This window comes from Megalops cyprinoides, chromosome 23 (assembly GCF_013368585.1).
Source record: "Megalops cyprinoides isolate fMegCyp1 chromosome 23, fMegCyp1.pri, whole genome shotgun sequence".
In the NCBI taxonomy this organism is placed as follows: domain Eukaryota; kingdom Metazoa; phylum Chordata; class Actinopteri; order Elopiformes; family Megalopidae; genus Megalops; species Megalops cyprinoides.
In genome coordinates, this window is record NC_050605.1 from 7,384,148 (window position 1) to 7,398,799 (window position 14,652).

At 45.2% G+C, this 14,652-nt stretch overlaps 1 protein-coding gene across 1 annotated transcript in view; it reads right to left on the reverse strand.

The window, feature by feature from the left end:
• Positions 1-9,143: 9,143 nt before the first annotated feature.
• Positions 9,144-14,652, reverse strand: part of LOC118770215 (semaphorin-3E-like) — a 36,304-nt gene continuing 30,795 nt past the window's right edge. The window contains exons 14-17 of the mRNA XM_036517754.1: positions 13,847-14,013; positions 12,149-12,216; positions 10,506-10,639; positions 9,144-9,793 (exon numbers count right to left, since the gene is read on the reverse strand). Coding sequence (XP_036373647.1) covers positions 9,335-9,793; positions 10,506-10,639; positions 12,149-12,216; positions 13,847-14,013 — 828 coding nt within the window. The 3' untranslated portion in view covers positions 9,144-9,334. The remainder of the gene's footprint in view (positions 9,794-10,505; positions 10,640-12,148; positions 12,217-13,846; positions 14,014-14,652) is intronic.

The following is a 14,652-nucleotide window of genomic DNA, read 5'->3' on the forward strand; positions in this document are numbered from 1 at the left end:
TACTAATTACGAGGGCTGTGGCTGCTGAGATTTTTAGGGTCTTCGCAGGTGAGGCCGACAATCCAAGGTTCACCATATAAAACAGCAGAGACAGCGACACAACGGCTGAAAAGTTTGATGTTCAAACCTCTGGCTCACAGTCACAACCTGAACAAGGCTTATTGTTTCTAATCATCTGTGGCCTCAGCTTCCCGGCAGCACCCAGGAGAATGAAATGTTCTCTCCTCTAAATTAAGATCAATTTATTTCTTGATTTCAAGACTCAAGAGTTCCTTCAGTCCTCAGCGTGGTGGCAGTGGGAAAGCAATATTCTATTAAGGACACCAACATGTCTGAGTTGTTTATTAATTCAACACGTTCTTTTAAAACATTCAGATATTTCTGCATTATTTTAAGAGGTCAGAGAGAACAGGCTAATGTGCAATGGGGAACAAGGGAAAATTGCTTGAACACTTCAGTAAACTGGCATTTTCCCCAGGTTTTTTTTTTAAAGAATATTCAGAAATTTTCTGAGATGACATTTACAGTCGTGTTCTTAATGGCAGAGCGTCTCTGCCGAAACAGATACAGCCATGGTGAGCATAAATGCATTCTGAGTCATGGCCGCATCTAGACCATATTTCCTCATTAACCTCTCCTGTGAGCAGTAATGCAATAGTAAAGTCTAGACGAAAAGCTTTATATAATTGAAGAGGTGTAAAACAAGATGGCCCAGAATAACTTGAGTAGCTCTGAATTTGTTTTTCTTCTGTGTTTTTTCAGGGCTGCCATCAAAGCTCTAGTGTTCTGTGCCAAGTAATTCAAGAACCAATCTGGACATAAAAGCCTTTTTGCAAATATAGTTTCTAATAAATAATTATATATGTATTTACTGTTTCATATGGGTTGTACTTGTTGCTTGTTTGGGTCACATGATAATGCACACAAAGAAATTAGAGTAGGTGGATGAATTTTATATTAAGTGGGGATGATGTACCAAGAGAATTGCAGTCTCTGTTCATTTACTTGTCTAGAGGCAAGTGACCCACTTGGAGCTGAAATCAATGGAGACTTGCTGTTTGGAAACTACCAGATGCTTAAAAGAGAAGCGCTCAATCAGAATTTACTAAAGGAGACATGCAGGGCCCCACAATCAAATATTCAATCAGTGCGCCTCAGGCGGAGAAGAAATACAAAACCCCTCTTTCATGGAAAGAAACTATGTACACAAAGGGCATCCGAAAGACCCCGTTTCAGAGGGTTATCAAAAAGCCATTCAACAAGCAGCGCAGTCCTGCTGCTCCTAATACCAGCATGAAAAGTTCCTCGATTACCCGCCTCCCAATAATGCAAAGTTTCCATCAACTGGCATGCCGGTGAGAGTGCAGCAGAAAGTCAAGGGGATTGCGCATAAATGAAAATAAGATTTACAGTGGATGAAAATTGATTTTCTGATGGAGAGAGGGAAAAAAAAGAGATTCAATGAGTCCAATTAATCTCCGCGTGGCAAGGACAAATTTGTTTGGCTAAATTGCAAAGTGCCATATGGTGAAATTACGATGGTGAGGAATGCTCTGTGGAATGAGATACAGTAACAGTGGGCCAAAATGCTTGTATTTTAAAGCACGGCCTCCAAGTTGTTAACCTTTCCCCTGACACTAGTGTAAAGCTTTATCACCACGAACGCAGGCTACAAGGTCAGGACACCTGACCTGTCAGCAGCTTCGATGCCTACGTCCTCGTTTCAGAAGGCCAGATAAGGTCACAAAACTTAAGAGCCATGGCCCAGTTATTCAGCATGAGGGGGCGGAATAATCAATAAGGGGCTCTTTGGCTGGTGCGGCTTTCATTTCAGCAGGTTACACTTCTGCACGGCCCGGGGGCGGCACCTGGAACACGCCGGGGCGCGGGCCAGCAGCGGGGCCCGGCGCTGCGAGCGGATCGGGTCGCACATGAAATATGGATGAGCGGCAGCGGCCACTCCGCAGCTGCTGCGCTGGCAGGCGGCAGGACCCCAGGAGCGCGGGCGGCTACGCCACAGCCAGCGGCTCCGCGTTTTAGGGGGCACACCTGGAACGAGCAGGGTTCGCGGAAACCAGCTTCGGGAAGCCTGCTCTTATGGCTCCCACGTCCGGCTCTGCTTGTTCCTTTTCATCATTTTCACTTTCTAATCAATTTCCTTTTATTTACTTGTTGGACGGCATGCTGAGCACTCTGTTTGAAAAGCACTTAGAGTTTACCATTACCGTTATCATCTGGTCTGAACACAACACTTTCAAGCAAAGAAAACCGAAAAACAAAGATAGTTCTTGCTCTTCATATGCTGCTGCAGTTGTCTTTCATCCGCTCTCCGGAAAAGTTTAGACATTTCCTGTAAAACCGATAAAGGTTGACCTGAGTGCAGACAGCTTTCAAAGGAAGGTTGCCTTAGTTTACAGCTGTTGTCGACATAACACAACGGTAATGATATGGCATTTCATAATTTCATTAAACATGTCCAGACATGTTCTCCTCTAAGCTGGCAGACGCACTGTGATGAGCAGTGCTACTCTGCTGATATGTCCACAGACTGAACTAAATACCAGATCTTTAAATCAATTTTAGTTTATCTGGCTATTTTTTGGAGGGGGAGTCTTATCTTTTGCATTGGTAGATCTTATTTTAAGATTGTAATGAATCCAACCAGTCTTTCTGCCTAATCTGTCCATTGCATGTATCAGAACAGGGAATGAGTTCACAGTGTTTCCTCTCCATCATTAAATCCCATGTATTTTACTCCCGTGGTTCCATGCTGTTTTCCTCTCCTCTTTGAATAATTCTCCTGCATTCATTACATAACTCTGACCTTTGTGTCATAAAATACCACAGCTGGGCTAGGGAATTAGAAAACAAACAAAGCCAATGAATGCAACGGCACATAGATGGATAAAAAAGCCTTGCTGTTACGACGTTCATCTGCTATGTGCTCAATAGTGGAGTGAAGACTCGTGTTGTGCCTCTTGAACTCTGTGATTAATGCTGTTTACAGCAGTCCCGGCCTAAGACCTGTATAAAAAGCCTATTTTACCTTTATATTCTGCTATCCGCCCCCCCTGCTTGGAGTCCAGGGAATTTTATCGCTCACATTAAATCACCAATTTCTGAGGACTGCAAAACAAATGGGTGATATTGATCGCTGTGGAGTGAGCCGGCCTCTTGAGGGTGGCAGGTCATTCAGGGTCGCAGGCGATCTCAAAGTTACTCAACTGAACTCAGTGTCTTCACTAATCAAAGGATATTTAGATAGACTTAAGAAACTTAACATTTCTCTCTCTCTCTATTTTATATATATATATATATATATATATATATATATATATATATATATATATGATTAGATGACTATTTTAGATGACTATATATATGACAGTCTCCTGTGTCCAGGTTTAAAGTACTGGATGTCCTCCAGAACATTTTAAAGCTAATTAAACAAATATTTATGTGCTGTTTACTTTAAATCCGCCATTGTCAGGGAATGAAGCTGAAAACTAAGATGCAGACCGTGTAATTACAAGTAATTATGGGAATCAGTTCCCATCCTGTACATTTCAAACCTTCCATTTTCAAAGGATTCAGACAACCTACGAATACACCCCCCAGTAGTTAACGTATTACTCTGTCCATATTCCAACATAATACAGCAGCCAAATCAACCGCATACACACTCCCTTTTTTCGCCAACATTTCTCTCAGCTCTATGAGTCATTGGTCATTTCCCTGTAGATGGATCCCACATGAAGAAATTTCATTTTGGCATCATTATCTGGCTCGATTGTGGATCAAACATAGCTCAGGAAACCTCACCTGTGGTTAACTGATGGAGCTCCCAAACAATAACTCCTATGCTCATTTTCCACTATGCAGTGCTGCCCACTGACATTATTTGTGATTTCTGCACACTGTTTCAATTAAGACCAGCTGCGGGCAGTGTCTGCCCATGGAAGCCACAGGTATTTATGGCATTGATGAAGTCTCAGGTCTTAATTATGGCTATGCAAATGTGGCTTTTCCAGGTTCAGTGATTCTGGTCCAGGTTCCAAGGCAGTTATGCTGAAGCAAATGAGTCGGCCAGACCGGATCAGCAGAGTGCCAGTGAAACTTGATGACTGACAGAACAACAACAGCGAGACTCCGGCTTTAGATTGGGTACAAGCAGTATCTGTCTAACACTGACAGATATTGATGGTTTGGACACATTTCAGCAGACAGTATCAGCAAGCATCTTGATTGGTCTAATACCAGTCTTAAATGTGCTGGGTTCAGCCAGTAGGCATAAATCCCCATTGTTTTGGACTCCAGACCACGATGCACCACTTGAATTTCTTAGCACATATTTAGTCATACACACTGAGAGTAATGAGTAACACGGGCTATCTATATTATACAATGAAACAGTAAGTTGGACAATACACTGCCAAGCAAACATAATAAAACAATGTAAAGGAGATCAATTCATTTTCTTATGAGCTGGAACACAGATATAGCTGAAAGCTGTGAGCACATTGGAGTCAGGAGACTCGTTTAGAAGATCATTTTATCATCATAACCTACCTCTGAGCCACATTCCTCATTCCTCTCTCCTCTGAAAGGCATTACCAGCTTATGCAGCAGGTTGCTTGCAGGGGTTATTCAAGGATTTTGACCAAAAGCATTCTGATTGAGAGTCAGTCAGCACAGTAACCACTAACTCACATTGGTGATTTACTTGCAGGGGTCAGGGCAAAAGAGAAACCTTTAAAGTGAGAAAGCTTTAAAGGAGGGGGGCTCCTTTGCCTTGCTGCTGGGGCTGTCTGTAAATGTGAGGCTGTTTCATAACGGGTCGGGCTTCTCCACGAGGCTGCAGTATGTCGCTGCCTAATCATCGTTGGAATCTTACCCTGCGGATGACTGGAGTGACATGTGACTGTCCCCTCTGCTCCTTTCTTTGATCAGCCACGTTCCTGCTGTTCCTCTCCTGGGAGCTGGGGGGGATGGGGGTTAATGCTGTACGGGGAATGTCTGCCACTCATACATTATCAAAGCTGCACTGCTCTGGAGCCCCTGCGATGAATCCTCCCTCTCTGAAGCCATGGATCGACAATACAAATGAGGGCAGATTGCCCTGGAGTTTCATCTCGGGGTCTCTGAGGGCCTTCGTACGGAGGGACGGGGTGACTGGGAGAGGATTAAACACGATCTCATCGACACCGAGGCAGCGCGCACAGAGCAGCCATTAACACAAAGAGGCAAACTGCCTTACGTAGTACGTGCTGTTCTCCACTGGCCTTCCAGCTCCGACGGAGCGTGGCCTGGAGACGTCAGCCCTGCCAGTGAGTCAGAAGACGTACGTGGCCGTGATGCGCTCCGCGCGGGGGTGGGCAATGTCGCGCGCGTTGACGGAGCACGCGGTCAGCCTCCTCCAAAATGACTCACACCGCCACCTCCCCCAAGAGGCACTACATCTTACCTGCCAATGCTGAGGCGACAAGAGGCAGGGGCACAGTGACCCCCTGGCCGTGAGTCTTGGGGGGAATGTTCACAGAAGCTGCCTATCAGACTCTCCGCTGTAGCCTCTGAGCTGCGCATATGAACCATTTCTCTCCATCCACTTTCAGCCTGATGTGAAAGACAAGGGTCTATTCCCTCTGCTCTGGCAAGCCTGATAACAAAGGAGTAGCAGAGAACTGGAAGAGCTGTGTCTCCACACTAATTCCCCCGCTGCAGCACTGCCGGGGGAGCACATATTTATGGATTTAGATCAAATGTGCATTCAGGTTATACTGCTAGAAACTGCTTTTAATACATAGCAAAGAGAAGCTTGTAGAACACAGCCAGTTTGGTCATTCCTGCTCCATTTCAATGGCAACATTTGGACCAGTCACATCAAGAAGTGAACGTGGCACAGGAAATCAAATAAATGCATGCAGAGGAAAGCCTATTCAATGAATAATATGAATATGTTCTCATAAACATTTTAAATGTTAATGAGAACTGTCTTAAAATATATGTTCTTGCATATTATTCATAATCGAAGCCCATGTAACATTTACAAAGGAGTATTTAACAAAGGAAGCTATTTACGCCCATACAATAAGTACATACTAAATGGTTTAAATAAAACTACAGGCAGGGTTTTTACAGCCTATAAACAGAGTTGATGCATTTCAAATATTCCCAGCCAAAGGGCCTTTCCTCTCTGCTTTCAAGGTGGCTTTGGCACACCACAGATAACATACAATGACGGAGCGTTATCTCCATGCCAGTTCTAGGCTTTTATTGACAAACGCTCTACACATACAAAAATGAAACCACCTCTAGCCAAGAGAGCCGGAAAGCAAACAAACTCCAGATCCATGTTTAGGGTCAGTGCCCATAAACACCTCCTGGATCATGCCTCTTTTGTCCATAGAAAAGGGAAAACAAATGAACATGGTTCATTTCATATTGACAACTAAAGAATCCTGTTAATTCAAAAGGATATTTTTGTCTTGTGTTTTCTGTTACTAACTGAATGACAGTGTGGGATTCCCATGTGATATTGTGATATACCAGGCCAGGTTTACAGAAGTAGAACAGAAGTGCATATGAAGTGTCTTGAGCACACCTATCGAGGTCATCCAGAATGGTTTAATATCAGTAACAAAGCCCTCTGTTGTCAAACATCAAACCCAGCTTTTTGATTAAGATGACTATTTTAGACAGATTATCTACAATGTCCATTTCCTTAAAATGAAAAACGTCTTATGATTAAAAAAGAAAGGGAAAAAAACATCTATGTCAAGCACAAGGTTAGCATGAATATACTGGAGATACAGCTGGGTGTAAATTCAACATAAATCTTAGGTGAGAGAGACAGGATTTAAGAACAGATTAAAAATAAGTCCGCCAAAACTCCAAGGTTAAAATCAAAACTTGCCCACTCCTTGTCATTCTCTGCTGTTACTAGAAGTCCTTGTCCTTGAGAAGCTTAAAATAACTTTTTTCTTTTACTTTAATCAGACAAACTTTATTTTAGCCCTGAAGGCAAGACTAAAGAGCATATACTGCCTTGTTTTGGTTTACACACTAATCTAAAATCCGGTCTCAAATAAGTCAGTGTTCCACAGTAATTGATTTCCTCAGTTCATTAAAGTTTCTGTGTTTGTGCCAATTGTCGTTTAGAAGTGCTCTTGAAGATATTTAAAGCAGGAACAATATTTATTTTTTAACGTGAACAACTTCAACAGCTGAACCATCATGGATGGATTAGATTGAATCTTCATTCATTTTTGGGACTCAACATATCCTTACATACCAACTCCTGTGGTCTTGTGAGGCCTTTGACTCTGACAGTGGAAATGGCCCAATAAATTGATAACCAAAATTTCGAGTATGAAGCCCCCTTGATCCTTTCGTCCACCGACCACCGAATTTCCACAAGCTGACACTTGCTGCCCTGGGTCTGACTTTTAATTTCGCAGTGAAAGCGTCAGCTTTTGTATGCAATGTAGCTCTGAAATGAGCATGACATGGAAGATGACCTGCTTGGCTCAGAGCCGCGCCTCCTGGTGTTTACCTTATTACCGGCAGGGCTGTGCTGTAGTCCGAGGGCCCCTGCTGTATGATTGAGAGCAGAGTGGTGGTGGATCATCAGCACCACTCAAGGTAACACTCCCGATGGCAATTAGGCAATTTTAATGGCAATTATTTATGTGCTGCTAAAGAGGTATGCTGTGTTTGATTAACCCCCCCCCCGAAATGGGAGATCAGTGGGTCTGAATCCTGATCTAAGACCCCCTGTTCCCAGAAGAGCTAAGTAGTCATTAAAAGCAGACATCGTCTTCGGCTGGAAAAAAACACAGCACATTCTGAAATCTTTATTCACAAGGTGTTCCCCGACTAACTCCGACAAACAAGACACCTGCAAGGACATGAAAAAAAGAGAAAGAGTCACGACTGAAGAATCGTTGAGGGAAGAAGAATATAGCAAATAAAAGTGTCTGCGTAATGGGCCAAAGCGTTCAGGGGCAGTGACTCAAGCTCACCAGCAAACTCACTCAGACGGAATGTACCGCTGACAGAAGCGGGGAACTCTGGGTCAGCCCTGAATCTCCATGTGGGTCAATGTTCAGACAGCGCCGGTGTAAATGGCATTACCGTTTCTCCCCAGAATACTTTTTTAGACTGTGTGGATTTGTTTCGCTTGTGGCTTGGGTATGTGCAGCAGGAGGCCTGCAGCCTGGGTGCAGGTTCGAATAAATGCTGAACAGCTGGGCCTCAGGTTACTGCACCAGCTTTTTTTTTTTGGGGGGGGGGGGGGTTTGCTTAGAGGTGTAACGGTGTGTGCCTTAATCGAAAATGACTTCGCAAGGTGCACCTGGCAAAACTGATCTGGAATCTCAAACATGGCTGTGGGATAAAAAGGAATGTTTAAAAGCCAAGTTTAGCATCAAGGTTCTGTTTGGAACTGTACAAAACAAACTCAGCCTCACTGAGAGACTCTTTTCAGATAAAGGCTTCTGTTTAATCTAATGTGCTTTGTCCTTCATTTTTAGGCATCTGATTAAAAGAAATTACTTTTTTTTTCTTGGAGATAATTTTCAGTTTGATACTTAAGGAACTGGCAGCAAATGTAACATTTACTTTAATTTCTAACCAAGTGTTAGCTACATTTTTGCTAGAGTAAATAAGAACCTGGTTATTGTTTAGACAGCAAAATAAGTTTACATGTCTGTGTCACTGTCATCTTTTGCTATACCATTTTGACTGTATTGATTCAATCAGCCTCAATAAAGACATCAGTCAAATTAGCTTTCCTGTGTCTGGCTGAGAGACATTCAAGGCTATTATAATACAACAGCATCGTCAAAGCTTATTTCAGTCTTCACGGGTTGATGTTCACAAAAGTCATGAGGTGCTATGCAATGTGCATCAGTTATCAAGAGGCATATGATGGAGTACTGTTGTAAGACTGGTGTTGCCAAAATGTGAGACCAAGCATTCAAACAGTACCATGTTTCCAGTTTAGCTAATGAGGATGGCGTCTAACCTACAACCTCAGTCACATCAAAAGTCTACTACAATAAGTTAAACGAGCATTGGACTAAAAAAAAAAAAAATACATATATGTGCGTATGACATGGTGTGTTTCTCTACCCAGTGGTCTTGAACATAAACACAGCTTATACTTCTTTAGGTGATGAGTCCCTGCAGCTCTTCGACTGCTTTTCACCTGAACCCAGTTAAGGGGTTGGATTCTGTCCCCAGTCTGTTCCCAAAAGGGGCAGGCCTTTGCGCTGTGTGGCGTGAGATTGAATTTGGAGAAGTTTTACTGTTTGGAGGGAGGGGGCGGAGCTCCTCAGGTGCCCGGGGCGTGTCTGGGTGAGCGGTGGTGGTCCCCCCTCGCCCTCCCCCGCCTCTCCTGTGCGTGGGAGTACTTCCACTTGGGCTGCAGGGACTTGAGCTTCTTGCGCTTGCGGTCGGAGCACCACACCCTCTCGCAGTACTCCTCCACCCTGTGGAAGTTGCTGTAGCCGATGAGCTGGAGGAACTCCTTGTACCAGAGCTTGGAGGCGGAGCCCTGCGGGAGCGGGCAGGGCGGAGCCTTGAGGTGGGCGTCGCCCGCCTCATCCTCCTCCGCCCTGTGGAAGAGCTCCTCCACCCGCTCCTCCTCCAGGACCTCCAGGGAGACCCGCGCCACCTCCTGGATGAAGCCGTGCTCTGCTGACTGACACAGGTAAATGCCGGCGTCCATCCTCCGCAGCTTGAGAAACAGCAGGCCATGCGGCGTCTTTACCACCCTCTCGTCCCCTCTCACCTGGGGAGGACACACACACGCGCATTGTGGGAGAGTCATGGCACGTTGCTGTAGAGACAACCATCACAGCTCACTAAGACTTTTTTTCTTTATCTAAGGTGCTCTCTGCGTCAGCTTTGTGTTACACGCTTTGTTGGGCAAATGTGATTGAAAGCACACCGCCTATGTTCTTAGGCTTTCTTTTTCTAAAGCGCTCATGGGGAATTTCATGTCAAACTTACCTTTTTTCTAGTTCTTGAAGATACCCGTTACAATACTTCAACAGAATTATCTTCATAACAGAGTTATTATTATTGTGTTATGGGAAAGAAGAAGTTTTAAGTAATGTGAGATTTTATTTTCTTTACAAACTCCTCAGTTTTACACTGTTATATCTCTGTGGGGATAACAGCCACGTAGAACACAAAACATATCCTTCTGGAATGACTGTTGTATTTACAAGTGACATCTCTCAAAGTTAAATTTCTTTTGAAAACCACTTGAAAAATACTAAAACTTTGTTCCCCACTTTGATTTAGTTGAATAGATTTGTATCATTAAGCTGTGCGCTTCAATTTACAGATCGATTTCTGACAGACTTTGGTGTGCATTCCAAAGACTTTTTGTCCAGTCTACAAAAACAAACAGCATCCCTGCAAAGGGCTGAAAGGGACAGATTTTCTGACAGAATGTGTAATCTCTGACAAAGCGGCAGGCTCAGTGATAATCTTACCTCCTCCTTGTCAGCGCCTCGTTGTATGAACCAGAGGACTTTGGCCAGCGGCGATCTGGGGCTGCATTCGAGCAGGGTGCTGTTGTTTTCTACCCCGAACACGGACTTCTCCTCTGATTTCTGGAGCTGCTCTCCTGCAGAGACAGATGGATTCATAACTTCCACAGATGGGAGAGGCTACTGACAACAGCGCAAATAAATGCAATCCCAAAACAGAGCTGTTCCACTGGAAATAGAAAAAGAAAAAAAAACTTCAGCTCACATATGGGAGGCAACATAATCAACAATATAAAAAAATGGCAGGGTTAATTAAGATATATGACACTCTATGAAAATAACTGAAAGGATATTTTAAAATGTAAAATATTACAGATCCAGATGCACCGTGAATTTCATCTGAACATTATGAACCTGCACCAGTGGTGAGCTGTTTTGTGAGGGTATTGATGTGCTCACTGTGGTTGCTGGCTCTCGCTGACTCAGAGTACCTGATGCGCTGAATCAATCCCTCCATGTGCTGCCCACATTATGAGGGGATTAAGAGTTCTCTCCTCTGCAGCTGTTGAGGGAGCGGCTGGGCTGACCCCACTCTGACCTCTGACCCTCTCACTGACTGTCTCTAAGGAAGCTCTGTTCCCATCATGCACCTCTCTCTAAGGAAGCCCTGTTCCCATCATGCACCTTTCTCTGAAGATACCCTAATCCCATCATGCACCTCTCTCTAAGGAAGCCCTAATCCCATCATGCACCTATCTCCGAGGATACCCTAATCCCATCATGCACCTCTCTCTGAGGAAGCCCTGATCCCATAATGCGCCTCTCTCTGAGGATACCCTGGTCCCATCATGCCCCACTCTCTGAGGAAGCCCTGATCCCATAATGCACCTCTCACTGACTCTCTCTGAGGAAGCCTTCATCCCATCATACCCCTCTAAAACCCTCCCAATCCCATCATGCACCTCTCACTAAAAATGTCCCAGTCCCATCATGCACATCTCATGAACCATGCCAAGATCCCATCATGCCCTTCTCTCTGTGGAAGCCTTGATCATTCTCCTCTCATGCTCACTCAAAGATGGGCAACTCTTTTATGTCTTTTTCTGCTGCATATGCATGCTGCTTACCACAAACATGCAGCTGAATATTAAATAGAGTCATTTTTTAATTTTCCTAAATCAAAAAAGACCAGACTATTTTGCTCTTTGGTTTTGTATTGCCAATGCCAAGAATTACCCAGGGAAATCTGAACAGAGCAATAAATGGATAGAAAACAAATGATATGATTCAATTTATGCCAGAATAAGCACATATTTAAGAGATTTAACACTTTTTAGTCACTGGTAAAAAACTTTGTGTGAAAGGCTCTACTTAAGAACTACAAATAGCTTCATAAGCACAACATAAAGACTCCTGGCAAATGATACTGACATTGTGTCAATATTTACTATATCAAGACCCGTACCATAGGTGATGTCATTACCACAACATAAGGACAGAAAGGGATTGCTTGCATTAAACACACATAAATCAGCCCCTACACAGCTGATTCATAAATTCTGTAAAGCAAAGAAAAAATCTATATGCCTTTGTACATAATCTCCGCTAACCACTGTCTCATCAATTCCACCATCTTTGAGACATACCATTCACCTGCAGCCCGTTGCACTGCTGAACCGCGTTTCCATGACGAACGTCTTGTCTCCGGAAGCGCCTAGGGGACAGAGAAAACAGGGGTGTCCGCTGTTGAACCCGAGGCTGCGTTGATGACACAAACTCTCATTTCGAAACATTGCTTGAAACACTGGGGTGCAAAGTGCCTAAAACCCCCCCACAAACGGTGGAAGCATCAAGAGGGCAGGAAATCAAATCAAGCCAGCTAATCTCTTTTGTTTTCGTTCTTGGCGTTATTCATGTGACGGCAACTCTGCGCTGATTATCCCTGATTGACTTTCTGCCACACATACAGAGCAAGAGTGAAAGAAATTGGGTGGGGGGAAGGGAGGGAGGCAGACATTAGGATAAACTGCTAACCAGTGGAAAGTGACAGTGAGGCTTGGAGTGAGTCGCCTCGACTGACAGCCTTCTGGGAGGCAGATTAAGGTCCGTTCATTGGCCATCAACGCTAATGAAGATGCAGGAAGTTGTACTGTACTACAACAAGGGATGACCTTGAAAAGCCCTTCATATCAGTCGTGGGCCTGATAAGCCAGTAAGCAATGCCAAGACAGAAGTTAAAAGAATAAGGTGGCCCTGATTAAGAGAGGGGTGGAGGGGAGGAGGGGGATTCCTTGCCGGGTATCTTTCCAGTTCTTGTGCTTGTTTGTTCTTTTAAATCTGCTTCATCGTGATTAATGCACTTAGGAAGGGCGTCCCGGCGCTGACGGTTCGGATTAATGCGCTAAACAGATTGGCCCGACAGCGAGGGTTTCCGAGAGCGCCGCGGCCCATTAGCGCTCCCTCTCTCTAGCTATCTGCCGCGAGGCTCCTCGAGGCGTCCGCGGGGGCCCCCGCTGCAATCATGGCTATCGCTCTCTGGAGATGAAGAGGGAGAGAGGAGTGGCGTTCGGAAACAGGCCGGCCGCATATGTGACAGGAATAAGCGTGCAAATGGGGCCTGTTTGTAACTCGGCGCGACGCCGCCTGCTCTGAACAGGAGCCGCGGTTTTATCCTGCTGTTGACTCAGTAAAGGCCACGGATTCTAACCTTGGATTAGAATCAGGATTCAGGCCTGGCTCCTGCCTGGAGGAGGCCAGAGTAATGCGGCGATATCGCACGCCGTGTATGTGACCACCCGCAGCAGGGCTTTGAGAGCACATTGACAGACAAATGACGGCTGGGTGGGGTGAGCTGAGATGCCCCTCTTTTCTCCTCTCTCAATGGCTCCACACCAGGCCTCTATCTACCCCGCTCCATTTCCCCGTTTGATGTAAAGAGCACGCCGCACACCTCTGTGTGTGTGCACACTCCCCTACCCCCCCAACCCTGCACCCAGCACTCCTGCCGTAATGGGGCGGTGAGCCGTAAGCCGGCTTCCGCTGGTACTGCAGGTATAAAAACCTCAGGAGGAGGAGAGGGATGCCACAGGAGGATTAATGATGAGATGAAGGTGTGTTAGCGATGCTGACAGCCGGAGATAAGGGCGCGAACACGAGCCCCAGAGCCGAACAGCTGCGGAGTCGGGCCTGCGCGCCGTAACCGCCTGGGATCGCACAGTGTGGAAGGAGTAGGCGCTCAATCCCGTTACAAAGCGCACGGTGAATATTACAAAAACAGCTAGCAGGTATCGCTGGCATGTTTGAAATACCTTGGTTTTCATTGCGGCAACTCGGGGCGATCTTACCTTTTGGCGTGGAGCCCCGCTGGGTCGTACCTGGAGCAGGTCACCCCGTCCCAGGCGCAGTAGGGGTCCCGCGCCAGGCAGCAGTCTGCACACGCCGAGCCGTACAGGTCGCACTGGTGCACCTTCACCTGGGCCACTCCGAACTCCGATCCCACGTACAGCTGTTGCTGGGGGTGGGCGAAGACCCACAAAACACCAATTCACTATCACTACCCACAATGCACTACGGGCTTAAAACACACCTGGGGCAGTTCTCTGAAAGTCCTTATTATATTTAACCTGTATATCTAATTGAATTTTTAGCATTAATTTAAGCTTTGTGGAAACACTCATTTAGTACTTGGAAGTGAACCCCAGGGTGCTTAGTTGGATGTACGAAGCACAAACTGTGGAAACAACCCTTAAAAGGTAGATTTATAAATGCTATAAATGTTTGATACCTCCAACAAACCCCTTTCTCAGGGGTTCATTTGCTCACAGAAGAACTAAAGGTATAAAAACTCACACACACTGAAGGCACACATAAACACAAAAACTAAACAGCATCCACAACAAAATGAGATCTCAATGTAAACTAACACAGAAAGTGATGCATTGAAAAGAATGAACTAAATCTCACAGAATAGTTCAACTACAGGTTACAGCATAAGTGACTTATATTTCCCGTTCTAGGTCACCGGGTACAAAACTGCCTATTTGCTTGTTCTTCGCAGGAGGTTATGAGTTCATCAGTGACACTGCGCTGTGTAACGATGTGCGAACGAAACGACCTTGGGCGGTGCCAGCGGGGGGCTCCTCGCCTTCAT